General features: G+C 39.8%; 2 protein-coding genes across 3 annotated transcripts in view; one reads left to right on the top strand and one right to left on the bottom strand.

Moving 5' to 3' along the window:
- The window catches only part of LOC134616802 (sodium channel protein type 4 subunit alpha B-like), a 42,833-nt gene extending 36,738 nt beyond the window's left edge, over nt 1–6,095 (bottom strand). Inside the window, exon 1 of the mRNA XM_063461814.1 lies at nt 5,718–6,095. The gene's annotated coding sequence lies outside the window, so the exon portion shown is untranslated. The remainder of the gene's footprint in view (nt 1–5,717) is intronic.
- A 1,488-nt stretch (nt 6,096–7,583) lies between these two features.
- On the top strand, nt 7,584–17,112 carry LOC134616399 (WD repeat-containing protein 48). Of its 2 annotated transcripts, none has more exons than XM_063461269.1 (18): nt 7,584–7,665; nt 8,376–8,516; nt 8,655–8,730; nt 8,815–9,027; nt 9,195–9,283; nt 11,275–11,376; nt 11,456–11,680; nt 11,832–11,906; nt 12,131–12,233; nt 12,328–12,425; nt 13,052–13,159; nt 13,274–13,370; nt 13,467–13,562; nt 13,785–13,890; nt 14,044–14,131; nt 15,820–15,896; nt 15,996–16,188; nt 16,275–17,112. In XM_063461269.1, the coding sequence occupies exons 1-18, from the start codon at nt 7,618–7,620 to the stop codon at nt 16,368–16,370; spliced, it is 2,031 nt and encodes a 676-aa protein (XP_063317339.1). In that variant the 5' UTR covers nt 7,584–7,617; the 3' UTR covers nt 16,371–17,112. The 2 variants fall into 2 exon arrangements, with proteins under 2 accessions (XP_063317339.1, XP_063317338.1); XM_063461268.1 differs by having other exon boundaries at nt 8,652–8,730.
- The last annotated feature ends 334 nt before the right edge of the window (nt 17,113–17,446 follow it).

Genomic DNA, 17,446 nt, shown 5'->3' with positions numbered 1-17,446 from the left:
CTCCCATAATGCCCAGAAATCTGTTACTGACTGAATTTGAACATCTTTGACTCTCTGTGCTAGCATTCAAAATCTGAATCCAGTCTGAGGCACATTTGCTGTATGATTAAGTTTAACAGCCAGTCCAAAACTCTGTCCTATATTTTTGAAATAATTACCAATTGTCTGTGCAATGCACTTATAAATTAGCTGTATGTAAAAGATGGACATAGGCAACATGAAGCTACATATAAATTTTTTAAGCCCTGTTTTCCCATTTTGGAGGCTCAAGATTAGCATTTATCTGAGTGCCATGTTAGCTGGAGCTAGAAGTGAACATATCTGGACAAAAGTGTGTAGCTGTAAGTTATTAGCTAAGCCTGGTTAGCGAGGATGAATCCATCAAGCGTATGGGCCCACTGCACAGATCAGGCAGATATCTTTCAGTTACAACTATATAACTAGATAATAAAATACTAGAATTTCACTCACCACAACTTTAGCACAGGCCTCTGGATGGACTGTTAGTACAATTAACCACACAACAGGCTGCATATTTTGTTGGATGCTACTACAACTACTGATTATTCTAGTTAGCAGACATGAATCCTAGCAAAGAGCTATTAGCAAAACCTGCATGTGCACTCACTTCTCTGTCAAAACTGCCGGACTACTAAGTTAAGCTTAATGAAGTTTAAAAAGGCAAGTCATTAAAAAGTTCTATCACTGTAAGGTTGTCATGAAAGGGAAAGGGACCAAAAACATTACCATGGGAGGTTTACAACACTTCTGACTTGGCTTCCAGTCATGGAGGCTGTTCCTTGACCAATACAGCTGCTAAGCAACCTGCTAACACATGGTTAACACAGCAAAGTGTTACTTAAAAACATCTTCGAGAAGACTAAAATACTCAAACTGAGGCTTCAAAACAAATCATATCATGGTGCCTGCGTCCAGCTTTCAAAGACAATTTATCATTTGTTTTTGTGTGGCATCCTGTTCGTCTTCCACTGCAATTCGACTGCACAACTTAACTGATGATGCTTGAACAACCACTACATCCCATTCCCCATTAGATCATTTAATTACCAGTATTGTACTACTGCTATGGTCGAACTACAGTACACGCTCAGTTACTCCTAGTTTTGTTTAGGCTAGCAGCCCTGCTTTTGGGTCCAAAGAAGAAGAAAAAAACCAAACAAAATCACAATGAAATATTTTGGGCACCCATCTTGATGTGAGGTTTGTAGCATTTATGAAAGAGACAGATATGCCACTGAAGCCCTCACACGGTTCATTTCAAACATTGCATAACAGGATGAAGACTTCAGTCAAACGTGGGATTAGCTCTTATTCTTTTGATAGTAAGACTGTGCTAAAGGAGGTTAAGAGACATGATCTAAATTGTCGACTGTTACCACAAACCACCAGCTTTCTGTTTCTCAGTCAGACTAAGGCAGACATAGTTCTAAATCAGAGGGATTAGGAATCAGGATTAGGATGGCGATCATTTGCTGACTGCAACAGGTGACAGCAAGAAGAGAAAATGCAAATCTTTGACATCAACCTATCAGTACATTTACACATATTTAGCACACTTTGTTGTCACCACAGCATCACAAATGCCAAAATGAGCTCCTGAGGCTTAATTTAAACTGTATGCTTCTAAGTTTTCAAAATATTTAAAGCTCAGGGCAGAAATTATATAGGGTACAAGAGAAACAGCCTCCAATAATAAAATCCTAAGTTGCCATTCTGTTCCCACTAAAACTGAAAACAAGAACTATCTTCATAAAATTGCTATCACCAAATGTGACATCAAATGCTCCAGTATCGACTCCTTGTTTAGACTCCGGGTCTCAACCAACTCTAAACATATATCTGGTATTTTCACCACATTCTCATACATCAATAGCTAATGACTACCACAAAAATATGAATATTTTTTCTCTTTCAGTCTACAGTGAGATCATTTAAAAACCAACTACTTCTGCATTCGGACATTGAGGGCACGGTGGTGGTGCTTCTCAAACAAGCAAAGCAAGCAAGCTCATCTATCACACAGGGTTGTTTTCTATTTGCCACGGTTGCTTGCAAACAAGTTTGAAAGCCAGAAACTATGAAATGTATGGACCACAGAAGCAGAACAATGAGGTGGAAGATGCTGGAATGCTAAGTAAAGTAGACACTGGGATGAAAATGTCTGTTCACTATGAGCTTCTTCTTCCACATTAAAAACAACTTGGATTTGAGAAATGCTCATTTGATCCGTGCTATAGCTTACTTGGGCTCTGCCATATATTATATAACTACAGTGTAATATTATTTACACTGTAAGTACTTCCTCCACTCTATAAAACTTCATTAGACTAAAAAAAAGATTTGTATGACAACTGTTGTTAATTTTAGTCTTTCCCTTTGACAAATCAGAGGATAACAGGTTATTTTGACTCGAGAATTACAGATAAAGGCGGAACAGCTTGAAATCCTACTCGCCTCAAACCCACAGTCTAGAAGAGTACATCCGCTTTGTTCTGATTGGCATAAGCATTAAGACAGGTTGCAGGTCATCGGTACTACACCGTTATTTTTACCAGAGAAGTAAATATAGCTTAAACAGCTCGAAATCCTACTTGTGGATGTTTACAAGCCCGAAAGCAGCACATCTGCTTTGTTCTTAATGGCAAATGTCGTTCCCATGGGATAAGCATTAAGACAGTTTTCAGGTCATCTGATCAGAGATAAAAACCAAAGTCTACTCGTAAATAAAGATAAATACTAAAGACGCTATCGAAAACTCACTGCTACATTTTATCCATGACAGAGTCTGCTATTTTAATAACTCAAAAAGCTTTCCAACAGGAGGATTACATTTCGATGCCCTCCTTTTGAAAGAGAAATACCATTGTATCCTTTTCCTACTGACTAAGCTCTGCGAGTTTTGCATCTCCTCCTGTCCTGAAATGCATTGATCCCTTCACACGTCCAGCCAGACGCTAGTTATCTGCTTTCACTTGATCTGCTTATTTGGCCCAGGTTGATCTCAGATCAGCTTGTCTCATACACAGAATCCAGTGCTCTCCCATTTACTGTCAAAATAAAGAGGTTAAGGCCCATTTACGACGTCATAAAGCAGATAAAAGGTTCAAAGCAATGATATTTCTGTCATGAGGCGACGGGACAGGATGTGACGAATCTTTCAGCGAAACACAGCCCCCAACATTCAGTCTATAAATCAAATGAATGAATGATACAAATTTAATGTGAATATTATTAAATGCACGGAGAGGACAACTGCCAGCATGCACAGTTTCGCTTTGCATGCCAGCTTACTCATAGGAGGAAGTGGTTGTAAAGTATTTCACTCATTTTAGTTTGAATAAAATTTAATTCCCATAACAGCCAGATGTGCTGTGGTCATCAGCAGTGCAAATAATTAAGATAATTAGATTGAAAGCAGAGCAGAGCCGCACACTGGCAGTTTTCACATGCAAATGCACGCACATGCACGAACACATGCATTGTGACATGGATTCTCACATCAGCTAACGCCAGAATTTAGCTTTGTACAACTATGCATTGAAAAAAATGGTTAAAGTAAAGACTCACAGTTCAATAACTGCATGAAGTCTGATGTGTTTCGATGTAAATTAATATGGAACATTATGATAGGACAGTGACAGAACAGTTTGGGCAGTTTTGAGGTTCAATGCATGCATACAAACCAACCTGATAATTCAAGGGTAACAAAACATGTTTTTAAAGCACCTGTTGACTTTATGAGAGTCTGATTCTAATGCTGAACTTACACTGAGGCATAAATCCAAACTTTCAGCTGCGTTAAGTATATAAACGGCTTTACTGAACAATATTCTGTCCCTGCGACGACAATAACTGCAAAAAGAACCCTAAGCTTCAGTAACACTGTAACAAAGTCTGTGTCTGTTACCAGATGTTTATGTAAAGTCTTTTGTGGCTCTCGGGAGTGTCACGGTTTACCAGTCATAATCACCGAATGGTAACTCCTGTTTTTTTATGCCTCTCAGGGCCTCTGTGGATTATTACAAATCTTTTCCTCCTGTTTGGTCCCTAAAATGCTCATAATTAACTATTTTTTCTCTCATTAAAAGTGAAACATTTTAGAACATATAAGATATCTAAACGTATAAAATGTAGGGTGATGGAATGTGTGGCTTACCTAAAATAAATGGAAAATACTGTCTTATTCTATAGTTCAAAACAAGTAAGCTGCGAATCTTCTCACAGCTTACTTGGTAATTGTAACTATATTCAAATTGTTCAGTTTCAGTTTTTATGGCACAATCTCTAAGTTGCTTAGACCAATGAAGAACTATTATTATACATTTTGTTGCTCTGTAATCCAGGCATTGTTTGTGATCTTAGATTGTAGCTCACAGTTTTGTCTAGTTGACAGATTTCCATATAAACCTTCTATATATGCCTTAACCAAGCCTTTTTTAGCCTTCTTCCATTTTCTGAGTTCAGTTTTTTAAAACCTTGAACCTAAACAGTAGAGTATGAATTACTACACTATAGTCAACATCACAGTGTATCAGCTCTGTGGTCTTAAATAGTCAATAGATGTTTTTTTCAGATTCTTTCAGATTCTAACTTGTAGTCTTCAGCTCTATAACCTATATGAATGGAGTAACATGACTATTAGACATGGCAGAGTTCCTTATAGAGCCACAGAAGACTATTGTCCCCCCCCCCCCCCCACACACACACCTCACCCCATCTTTCATGAGACTACAGTATGACTTTGTACAGAGGCTATCTATTCCATCATCTTTTATTTTAAGATTGTTTTAACAGGTAACAAAGTTGTTATCAGGCGATAGCTCTCACTATCTGGTTGTTAACTCATTTCTAACTTAAGACTGCTTTTATTTGGATTTACTTTTTTTTATTAAACAATGCTGTATGTTGCAATCGAAATATTAAAAACTACACTAAAAACATTATTAAAAAGTTTAGAAATGAGTCCAACTTTTTTTCAAACTTTTCTGGGGTGTCTAGTCTAACTGGGCCTTCTGTGTGTTCTTCATCGCCATGTTATGTGTCCTTCTCCCCCTCAGAGCTTCATACTGTGATCGGAGGTGCACAGCCTGAACTGATGACCTACTTCTTTGGCAGAAACCTTTCAATGTAATTGCAGAAGATAGCTTAAACGCCAAGCATACAGAAAGTACACACATATAAAAATATAGACAGTGGTAAAATGATCCACTCATGAAACCAGTAGCTGATAATGAACTGAGTATAAATCCCAATTGCCAGTGTTCAGATATTACTTTAAAAAAAAAACACCCACAATATGAATATTACAACTTATCAAAAGTTACATGAGTCACATTAAACATGAAGATTGTTGAGATTTTTTTTCAAAATGTGGTTTGTGATGTCATGGATGACATGTGTAATAATCATTACATTAAGTGTCTTTTCACTTCATATTTCAGAAGATAAGAAGGCAAATGAAACATTGACCTCGTTAAAGTGAATTTCCAAATGAAGCTTAATCCTAAAGCTTTATGAAACTGAACACTTATTTTTGATGAAGTAATGAGAGTTTCTCCGTTAACATACGGTCCTTAGGCGAATACAATAAAAAATTAAAAACAAAAGGAGAAAACAAACAGCCAACAAGTGGTGCCAATCATTTTCTGCTACATGTTTTTGCAGCCACATGAGGATTCCGTGCAGAATATACTTACATGTGAAACTGTGAGTTTTACAGCATCGTTTCCAGAATGAAGTTCTTCGGGTTTTAGAAGAAGAAACAACCAAACCTTCCGTGCAAAATCCATGTTTTCTTTTCAAGGCTCACTTCGCCTCATCGTGGATCCAAACTCCAGCCCACGGGGAAGAAAAGTGTCACCAGAATCCAGAGAAAAGCGGTCAAAACTGACTTCTTGGTAAGCGCCAGAGGTCTGCAGTCACCCTATTTTGGACATTTTGAAAGCGGTGTAAGTAAAACTTCGTCCTCTTGCCTTCCATTCGTGAGGCCCGTCGGTTTTCATCCCATGAAGGAAAAGTCTCCGGCTGCTGAGCGTGGAGGATGCTGCGCTGTCTCGATTTGCCCTTGAGCAAGAGAGCAGTGGGGAGGGGGGGTTGCTGCTGGGCTACAGAGGATTACCGCGCTATAGGCGTCCCATGGCGCTCTCAGGCATAGTGTGTGCTGCGCTTTTGCCACATCACCAAGTATGCCTTAGTCCTAGGACTATGAAGAAACTCAAAGTTTATTTCTGTAAAAAGTGTGTGGGGGAAACGCCCAATCTCCTACCAGAGGAGCCCACATTTCACGTGCCTCACCTTTCACACGGGGATTTTGAACACTTGAAACACTTTTGTTTGGTTTAATGGCCAACCAGAGGCATGCACACCCGTGAAGAACAGCCAGAGCCCGAGTTCACTGCATGCACCCTACAGTGAGCTGATTTGGTTTGGAATCAAAACCTGATTCGCATGAGTGAACCCTTAAAAAGACGTGATTTCACATCACCGGTCCTCAGACTTTTATTCTGTCTTTCCAATAGAGCCGGGAGGTTTGGACTTCGTGTGCAGCTCATGATAGTGTATTACCCCCTCTAGTGTTCGGTAATAGACTTTCTATTTGTATGGAGCAGCAAGAATTCTTATTTTCAGAACATTGCGCAGATTGATAGACCCAAATGCTGTCTCATCAGGATTCATACATCACACTTTGTGCATTAAGGTATAGAGGGAGGCGGGACATATTTTAAGCTTATTTCTAAGTCATTCTAATAAAAGATAAAAGGCCTGCTAAATAGTTTACCCAGATATGTTTTTCAAAATAGCTATGGCACAGCAGAAATACACTTGGAGGTTGAGATATAAACTAGACAAATGTTTTCTCAGAAATTTTTAATGTGAACATTGGACGATTGGACGGTCTTGTGTTAATCCTCCTCTGCGACCATATAAACAGATGTTTATATTTGCATATTATATAATAATACAGCCATAACGTTTTTCCAGCGTGCATCGTGGTAAACTGCGCGGATGTACCAATCACTGTGCCATACCGGCGCTCGGATCGATATAAATATTGATAGTTTCAATACCAAAGCTGGTATTGATATTGGATAGAGAGGGATAGGGTCAATACCTTCTTTCTTTCCCCTATGTACCCCACTGAATTATTTCATGAACAATTACAGCTATATCAAACACGCACTATGAAAAATGTCTCTGTACCTTTTTTTGTGTTGACTGTCACATCTGTTTTAATTATAGTAGCACATTTGAACAGTATAAGTTGACCCAAAGTGCTTTAGAGACAGACGTATTTAGATTCCAGGTCTTCAAAAACCAAAAACAAAACAAAAAACTAGTTTTAAAATACATAAATTACTTTACATTGATTATTACATTATTACATTGATTGATACCCAAAGGTGTAGTATTACAAAACAGCACCACTGTGCCAGTGAACAAATGGGTGGTGGGAAAGACAAAAAAATAAATAAAATAAAATCCTTTAAAGTTAACAGTTTAGGAAAGTGTAGAACAACATTACCCAGAAAGCCCAGGTACATATGTTTTCTTTTTTTCCGGATGTAGCATCACATGAATTGACTGTCAACATGCAAGATGGCGACGCATCACAGGCAAAATGCTGCTGGGCGGAGGAAAGTACAGGTAAATTAGAGGCGTTACATTATTGATAAATGTGTGACAACGGCAACATCGGGGCCTCCAGCTTAAACATGTTCTTCACAAACACCCGATAGGGAGTAAAAAACACATGCACAAGATAGTGTTGCAGTTAGGTGTCATGACTCAAGCCGGCTAACCTATCTAGCTTAGCATACGTGAGGTGTTAACGTCATGTGCTAACGGTCGCTTCCAAATGATTACATGCTTTTGCAAAAAAAAATTTCATACGAGCAAGTGTAAAATACTTTATAAGATGACTACAGATATCGCCTGTTAGTACAATATAATAACACCCCTCTTTGGTTGCCGTTTGAAGCTGTTACGGCGTTGACGGAAGCTAAGCTAGCTACTGTATCCGGGCTCCGTCTAATTGCTAGTGAAACGTACGCGTCCAGGCAGGTCTGTCGTGAACCGTTGCCAGTATGCCCAGCTGCCGTAAAAATACACATTAAAGTTATGCACTTTCCTTGTTGTTAAACTGAAACCGGTTTGCACTATATGCCAGTGTGTGTGACATTTAGTTAAGCTCTGTGTTTGTCTCGTTAACTCTGCAGGTCCTTGCAGTGCAAGTTCACGTTATACAAGTGTTAGCGCGTTAGAGCTTACAGGGTGGGTGTGTTGTGTGGGCCAAAGCAAAACAGGTCGAGATTAGGAGTCTGAGCCCAGCGCCCATTCTCCTCTCTGTGTTCCAGGTATCATATGTCATTAGAGATGAGGTGGAGAAGTACAATCGAAACGGGGTGAATGCACTCCAGCTCGACCCTGCTCTGAACCGGCTCTTCACTGCAGGGAGGGACTCCATCATCCGGATATGGAGCGTCTACCAGCACAAAGTACAGCTTCTTGCCCTGCTCCGTTATGCTAAAACAGTCAACTCATTTTACATAAGGCAGCTGCTTTAGTATGCATTTCTCAAATCCCATGCCTAAGACCGTCTTAACTGTCCTTGTCCTCTCTTGTTATTGTAGCAGGACCCATACATTGCATCGATGGAGCATCATACAGACTGGGTTAATGACATAGTCCTCTGTTGCAATGGAAAAACTTGTGAGGTTTTTTTTAAGCTGTTCAGTTCACCCAACATTTTATTTTGAAATCCCCGTTTCTGATTTAAAAAAAATTTGCTTTCAGTGATATCTGCCTCATCGGATACGACAGTCAAAGTATGGAACGCACACAAAGGGTTTTGTATGTCAACGTTACGAACACATAAGGACTACGTGAAAGCGTTGGCTTACGCTAAGGACAAAGAGCTGGTAGCATCAGCAGGTCTGGACAGGCAGATCTTTCTTTGGGATGTGAACACACTAACAGCACTCACTGCTTCCAACAACACTGTCACCAGTAAGTAAAGATTTTGCAGTGTGACACTAGTATCCATTTCTGTCCTCTGGACAGAAGCTTAGATTAGATGTGATTTGTACTGAGTGTAATTTGTATTCAGCATGACTGATATGTTTATGTCAAAGTCAGTCTGTACCTTTGGACTTATTGTAATTTGTCTCCAACAGCTTCATCGCTTAGTGGGAACAAGGACTCAATCTACAGTCTGGCTATGAACCAGATGGGCACGGTTATTGTATCAGGATCTACAGAAAAGGTTTGTGACACACAGATGGACAGATTTACACAGTGCCCAGTGTTTACACTAAGGAATAAATGCGAACTTTCAGTTGTGTTACATTTTTGAAAATACTGAGGCATAAACAGCTTCACTGAGCAACAATCTGTCTCTCTAACTACAGTCACTTTTAAAAGGACTCTAAGCTTCAATAACTCAGCTCTCAGGAGCGTCACGGGTACAAATTATAATCACTCATTCATTGATTAGAATTGCTTTTTAGGGTCTCTGTGGATTATTACACACCTCTTAGTCCTGTTTGGGTCCCTAAAATGCTCATAATTGTCTTAGGGGTGATGCATAATTTATTAAATTTCAGGTTTTCATGGCATGATCTCTAAGTTGCTTAGACCAGCGTCAAGATATAAAGAACAATTGTTATTGCCCTTTAAACTTCAAAGCATAGTTTAAGCTTTGCTCTGTAATCCAGGTATCATTTGTGATCTTAGATTGTAGCTTCACAGTTTTGTCTAGTTGACAGATTTCCAAATAAACCTCAGGCCTTAACAAAGCCTTTTTGGCTTTCCTTCATTCACTGAGTTCAGTTTTTTCAAAACCTTGAACCTGAACAGTAGAGAATGAATTACTACACTATAATCTATAATTGCTATAATTGCAACTATAATTGCCTTTAGAGCAGGGCGATATGACCAAAAATATTTATCACGATATACATTTGAAAATTTGCAATAACGATATAACTGATGATATAATTGACACTAGACAAAATACTTTACAACTCCACAACTTTATTTGTGCAAAAAAAAAAAAATCAACATATTTTCACTTAAACAAGCAGCTGTTTTTTATGTGCATTAAAGTTATATAGAATTTTAAAAGTGCAAATGCAAATTCCTTGCTGACAGTTTAACCAAAAGGCATTTCCAGTGGAAATTGGCCGACATATCCTCAGCATAACCATGTATAATATCCACAAAACTTAAAAAGAGGTTATACACACACAATCCGGTAATATTATGTTGAAGCACAGTACGTATCACTCCGCGAGGCTCCTGCCTACGATAGCCGTAATGCTCCGACAATCCATCAAGCGGTGCGGATTCGTAGCTTAGCAAAGTCGTACTAAAACATTTGACAGATTTTCGAGCGCCGTGTACCACATAAAATCGTTTCGAGGTCAGTAAACACAACCAGAATTCATACATAAGGCACACGGGATTATAAGAGGCACTGTCGATTTTCAGAAAAATCAAAGGATTGATTTTAAGTGTGCCGTATTTTCCAAAAAACACGGTAATAACGACGGCCCGCTAGCATGCTCTACCAAAAATAGTGCTTTATTGTGTATCTGACGGACGAAAGCTAAGCCAGTTCCACACCACTGAAGTTGCAGCATTTTTACAAACCAATTCTGGTTCATCTGTTTCATTCACCGATCCGCCATGCTTTTTCCGCCATGTGCGTATGAAAACAAAGGCACTGCGCATGCGCGTTTTACCCATATTCTATCGCGATATTTCATTTTCTTATCGTTGCCCGACATTATACCGGTATTACCGTGAACGGTATGATATGGCCCAGCCCTAATTGCCATGTTAACTTATTTTTACTAATTTCTTAAAACACAAAACCAGTAAAAAGTTCTTTCATATTCTAACTTGTAGTCTTCAGCTCTATGTAGGTAGGTTACATGGCTTTAGTAAAATGACTATTAGAAGAAAACTTCTCTCTCTAACTTCTCTTAAGAATTTGTAAGCAAGTGATAATACAAGTTCTTCACTGACCTTTGGTTTCTGTTCAGATATCCTTAAAGCATTTCCATTAGGCTGTCACAAATCTGTGGATATTGTAAACTATAAAGACTGCTTCAAAAATTTAATATAAAGAAAATGCATGAATGGTGTAATTGAGTGTGTACCTTGCTTTGTTTTAGCCCAGTAGGATTATCATGCATATAAACACAGTGAAGTAGTGCCTGTTGTCATTACCCTTCTTGTGTCTTTCTTCAGGTTCTGAGAGTGTGGGATCCTCGAACATGCGCTAAGCTCATGAAGCTAAAAGGTCACACAGACAATGTCAAATCGTTGCTGCTGAATCGAGACGGCACTCAGGTGAGTTAAATGATCTAAAATGCCGCGGCTGCCAAAGAGCAAAGTTTCAGAATCTAAAAGTCACTGGTCCTCCCCACAGTGCCTATCAGGCAGTTCAGATGGGACCATTCGCCTTTGGTCCCTCGGCCAGCAGAGGTGCATCGCCACCTACCGTGTGCACGACGAAGGGGTGTGGGCCCTGCAGGTCAATGAGGCCTTTACGCACGTATATTCTGGAGGCAGAGACAAAAAGATCTACTGTACGGACCTGCGTAACCCAGACATCCGTGTCCTTATCTGTGAGGAGAAGGCCCCAGTGCTCAAAGTAAGGGTCCAGCAAATAAGGGCTAGATTTTTGTAATAACTGCATAACAACCTGTGTAACAGTTAATTTTAGGATATATTTAACCATAATATTAAAAATATAAAAGGATGGGTCTCAGAGTCATTCAGCCTTTTTGCCTTTTCTTGCACAGATGGAACTGGACAGATCTGCGGACCCACCTCCAGCAATCTGGGTCTCCACCACCAAGTCATCCGTTAATAAATGGGTAAGCATGCGTGACATCTCTGAGATCAGTGATCCACTGTCAGTGTAGTGAAGTATAGATAGAGGCTTGTTCATGTGGCCACACCTAACTGTGTTCAGCCGTAATTCATCTGCAGTTCATGTAAAATTTAAAAGCAGCTTTGTAATTCTGTATTACAAAAGAGATGAACAAGGAGTGCGGAAGCAATTATTAAAAGAGTTTTTGTTTTTTTGGTGTGTGTTTAGTCTCTAAAGGGAATGCACAACTTCAGATCATCAGGAGAGTATGACAACGACTGCACCACCCCTCTGACACCACTGTGTACTCAGCCAGAACAAGTCATCAAGGGTACTTTTGTTTTTTGTTTCTTTTTTATGTGAAAGTATACAATCCTCCAAATCTCTTTTCCCTCTGTTAACTAACAGCACTGTTGATGTTGCAGGAGGTGCCAGTATTATTCAGTGCCACATTCTGAATGACAAAAGACACATACTCACCAAAGACACTAACAACAATGTGGCTTTCTGGGACGTCCTAAAGGTAAACCACACACTCTGGCATTAATGATTAAGATATTACGATATTAGGATATGGGATGTGCTCTTATCTTGGTCTTTATTGGTCTTCATAGGTGGGAGGATAAGTGAAGGAGATTTCAGGGCGTGGCTTGCATCACTAAATGTCACTGATTAGTCGAATATGTCAGAATTTTAAAGCCAAAATTAAAAAAAAAAAAAAAAGCTGCTAATACAGACAGTGTTTTTGTTCACTGTTCTAAGACATAACAACATGGAGATACAGCAGAACTGGGTGGTGATGTCCAACAAGAATTAATGGTTTTATAGTTGTGTAAAATAAAGAAGAGCTGTTGTTTTTGGTTTGTGGGGTTTGTTTTTGGAAATGTTGAAATGATTTTGCCTTATTTTTTAATCTTCCTGGGGCTGCCGTCCAGGAAGAAGAACTGATGGACCCCGAATGAACCTTTAGTTCTTCTGAAAGTTTCCCAGGCGTGGGTGTTGAGGCGGAGAACACCACTGTGGTCAATTGGTGTTCATCCACCTGAATGAGCTGATGAATCTGTGTGAATTAAAGTGAACTTGTAGGAATGCACACCTGTCGATATCTGTAGTTTGAAATGACCTTTTGTGCTTACATTTGACCTGCAGGCATGTAAGGGCGAAGACTTGGGGAAGGTGGAATTTGACGAAGAGATTAAAAAGCGCTTCAAGATGGTCTATGTGCCAAATTGGTTCTCTGTTGATCTGAAAACTGGGGTGAGTTTCAAACCTGGTAATACAGGAGTCCGTCACATGATTTGACATTCAGTTTTTTATAGCTGAGTTCTAACTTCACCTGGTTGATTCCTGTTGTGGTTATGTGCTCCACAGATGCTCACTATCACTTTGGATGAGAGTGACTGCTTTGCTGCCTGGGTGTCTGCAAAGGACGCAGGGTTTTCAAGTTCCGATGGATCCGATCCAAAGTGTAAGAGCTGACATTTTCTATACTAATGAAGGTTACGTAATGCAGAGCCAGAGGTCTAAGTTAGCATTACACGACGCTGATTTCTCCCCTTTGCAGTGAACCTGGGCGGACTATTGCTTCAGGCTCTGCTGGAGTTCTGGCCCAGAACCCGAATCAACCCCATGGACGAGGAAGAGAACGAGGTGAACCATGGTGAGGAGATTGATTGACTGATTCAATTATCCAGTGAATGCACAAACTGCCAAATGTCTGCACCGAGGGGAGCGTCATCGGGGCATGTTTTTTCCTTTGTCTTGTTTCCCTCGTCTTTTTATCCACTTGGCCTCAAACATGAATTGGCTGCAAACTGTGCCAGTGAGCGCGTTCTAAGCCAAGATGTCATCGAGTTTGTTGATTATGTTCTTGTTCCCTCAGTGAACGGAGAGCAAGAAAACAGGGTCCAGAAAGGGAACGGATATTTCCAGGTGCCACCACACACACCAGTCATCTTTGGAGAAGCGGGAGGCAGAACTCTTTTTAGGTAAGCTCTCACCAACAAACTTTCAAACTTTTAGATCGTCAGTTAAGGTCAAGTTAGAAAGTCACTCTTCCCCTTGTGATGTCATCACATGTCATTAGAAATGGTCGCACAAGTCCAGCGTTTCTTTTGATCTGCTTTATTTTTACGCTGCAGGTTGCTATGTAGAGATTCAGGCGGAGAGACCGAATCCATGCTGCTCAATGAGACAGTCCCACAGTGGGTTATTGATATAACTGTAGATGTGAGTATCTCTGCTGATTTTTTTTTTTTTTTTAAACCTCCTTTCTGTCAATCTTTTATTAAAGTGTGCATGTTGTGCTTTTCATCTATCCTGTCATATGCAGTGTTCCACTGGTGGCTGATCATAGTAAACCTGGTCAAAGTTTCACATAATAAAATCAGTGGATAATCCCTGTGACACTATTGGCTGATCATAGGGTCATAACTTGAAAGAGAGGGGCTATCCTAAATATAATCAGGCAGAGCACAGCACCTAATGTTTTACATTTCTTGTTTGCAAAGGGTAGCCAATCATCAGAAAGTTGTCTGACAGTGAGTGTGAAGGAAACCTAAGCAGCTCATTTCATATATGTTTGACATGAGAGGCTGCTCCGAGACTCAGTATAAGATAAATAAGCATTATTTTTGAACTGTGGAGCATGCAAAGCTAGTCCAAGAATAAAAATATGGAACTGGAAATGAGCAGCTGGCTCCCTTTTTAAAGCCTTTCCCTTATTTGCCCTTTGTCCTGGGCATCATCCGTCATCTGCTCGTCTAACTTTGGTCTACATCACTCTACATAATTTATTAAAATTAGAAAGCCCAAGTGCTCGTGTCTATATTTCATGCACATTTCATTCAAAAATTAAAAGAAGATTTTTTAAAAATGTGGCATGAGTAGTTGAAGCCCACTGGTTTGGAAGCTTGCAGGAAGAAAGTCATGACTGCTTTTGTTGCTAAGCACTACAAAGTGTTAAGTATACTCTAGTTGGATGGCTTTAGTGTGGGAAGGAACTAAAAGCTGCATAAAACAGGCAGAAATAGCCCTGCGTTTGTATTTGAGATTGAGTACTTCTGAATTTGTGTAACATGTTTTATACTTGGTACAGATGATGGTAATGAGTACTTCCTTGAGTTGCTTATAGACTCAAAAGCAGAATTGTGACTCCTATGATGATTCTCTCTCAGTCAGTGGTGTCCAGAATATACAGCACCTTAAAACCTGAAGCAGCAAAATGTTATTCATTTATCAGTCAGGTTACTGTTTACAAATGTGACCTGACCAACTGTCTGTTATTTCAAACTAAACACTCTGTTCTGTATAAAGAGACTAGACTTGCACAGCTTGCCTGCTCTAATAGTGATCCACTAACCCTCAGTTGTTAGTGAATGAGTGAACATTAAGGCATTTAGAAAAGACTAGCACTAAAAATGTGTACTTGCCTTTCAAAAATTGCTCTATACTTAGTAGGGACTATGGTATGACATTAAGGACTATGACTTTGCACTTTATCACAACATGATACCAATGTGAAACCTGATTGCAGGAGATTTCTTGCAGTGAGAAAGCAGAGGGAACTCTGCAGCATTGCCGTTAAAAAAGTTCTTCAACCACTTTGTGATTTATTTACTCAAGTTTAATACATGTTATTTTTATCACACGGTCAGAACTCATTTGTGTCAAACAATGTGACACAGAGTCATTGCTTTTAAAGTACACGGACCAGCTGTGCCTGCCTGCGTAATCACCCCACTGCTCGCCAACAGGCCCGTTCTAAGCCAGAAAAAAGCTCAGCAGTGTTACAAATCCATCACTGTTCTTCCCTGGATGAAGCAATACCATTTTCTTGTATCTTTGTGATGCGACATTTGCACTTAAATTTTGTTCTCACGTTTGAGTTACAGGTCTTTTTTTTTTTTCCATGACAGAAAAATATGCCCAAGTTCAACAAAATCCCATTCTACCTCCAGCCCCATTCTTCCTCTGGTGCAAAAACTCTAAAAAAGTAAGTTTGTAATTTCTCGTATTTCAGCAAGCAAAGATCCGTGTCACGTGCAGTTCTGCAATGTTCAGAGCCGGTTTTTATACCTTCTTTGTCGCACAGGGACCGACTGTCGGCCAGTGACATGCTACAGGTGAGAAAGGTCATGGAACATGTTTATGAGAAGATCATCAACTTGGACAACGAGTCACAGACCACCAGCTCCTCGGCCAACGATAAACCCGGGGAGCAGGAGAAGGAGGAGGACATGGCCATGCTAGCTGAAGAGAAGATTGAGCTAATGTGTCAAGACCAGGTGGGCACATCAGCACGCTCTGTGAATGCACTGAACACAACTTCTCTTTCATGTTAGTAACCTTCTTTTGTTTTTGATTCGTCCAGGTGCTAGATCCCAACATGGACCTGCGAACAGTTAAACATTTTATCTGGAAGAGCGGAGGGGACTTGACACTTCACTATAGGCAGAAGTCCACGTGAAAGTCGTCATTTTTAAAAGCAGAACTCTTTGTCATTTGCCAATCACCACCCACCTCTGACATGTAGTACCCTAAAACCCCATTGTGTGGTCAAGAGTTGCAGTAACAGTGAGAATCCAGTAAAATTTGTGGGGACATGGCTCATGTTGTATTATAGGAAACTGAGAAGAGCAGGCCGGCGCAGCCAACAGACACCTGGGAAATAAGTGGTCCATATTGGTTCTTTTCTTTTTTTTTTAGTTTGGACTTAAATGTCTCCTCTCTGCATCCTTTTTTTTTTCCTTGTTCTTCTTCCTCAGATCTTTGACTGTCCCTGCCCACCCTTTCCTGATTGGCATTTTATTTTTGAAGCGACTGAAGCTGCAGTACGTGTTTGTGTATGTATGCACACGGATGTAGTAGACTGTCTGTTCTAGTACATTCCAGGAAACTGTCCTTGTTCTACAGACACTCCAGTCCTGTCTCAGCAGTATCACCAGTTTAGGAGTACACTTGGTCTCTGGGTAGCTTCACAGTCCCTCAAAGACAAAAAACCCTCCTCTGTTCTGTAGTCGACATCGTCCGCATTAACTTGAACTTAACCTCGGCTTAGACATCCAGTTAGTGCAGAGCTTGAACCTCATCGACAGCAGCAGTCCACGTTGTCTTTTGTTTTTAGCGGTGTTATCCTCAAAGGAATGAATGTTCTTTATTTTGTAAATATATGTACAACATTTTTCATTTAAATTACTTTTTCTTTTGGTTTTGCAGCGGTTTTCTTTTTGTTTTTGTACAGTTTACTTAAAAAAACAAAACACACAAAAATTATTTTTCCAAATCCCTACAGCACATTCATGGTCATGAACGCTAAATGACTTGAATGGTAAGATTTGCATTTGTTGATTTCACTGCAACCTGAAACCTGCAGTTAGTATTTGTGTAGGTCATCTTAGCAATTGGGGAAATTATATATAGCGTATATATCTTAAACAGTAATTCATGCTTAGATGCTCTGCGTTTGGTTCACGAGCATGGACTCTGATGACAGCGAGGGTTGTTCCTAATGTATATTTCATTTAGATTCAGTAGGAGTTCAGT

The sequence above is a fragment of the Pelmatolapia mariae genome, linkage group LG18 (assembly GCF_036321145.2).
Source record: "Pelmatolapia mariae isolate MD_Pm_ZW linkage group LG18, Pm_UMD_F_2, whole genome shotgun sequence".
Taxonomy (NCBI): domain Eukaryota; kingdom Metazoa; phylum Chordata; class Actinopteri; order Cichliformes; family Cichlidae; genus Pelmatolapia; species Pelmatolapia mariae.
The sequence above is the reverse complement of the archived record's forward strand: the minus strand, read 5'-3'. Positions and strand labels throughout refer to the sequence as shown.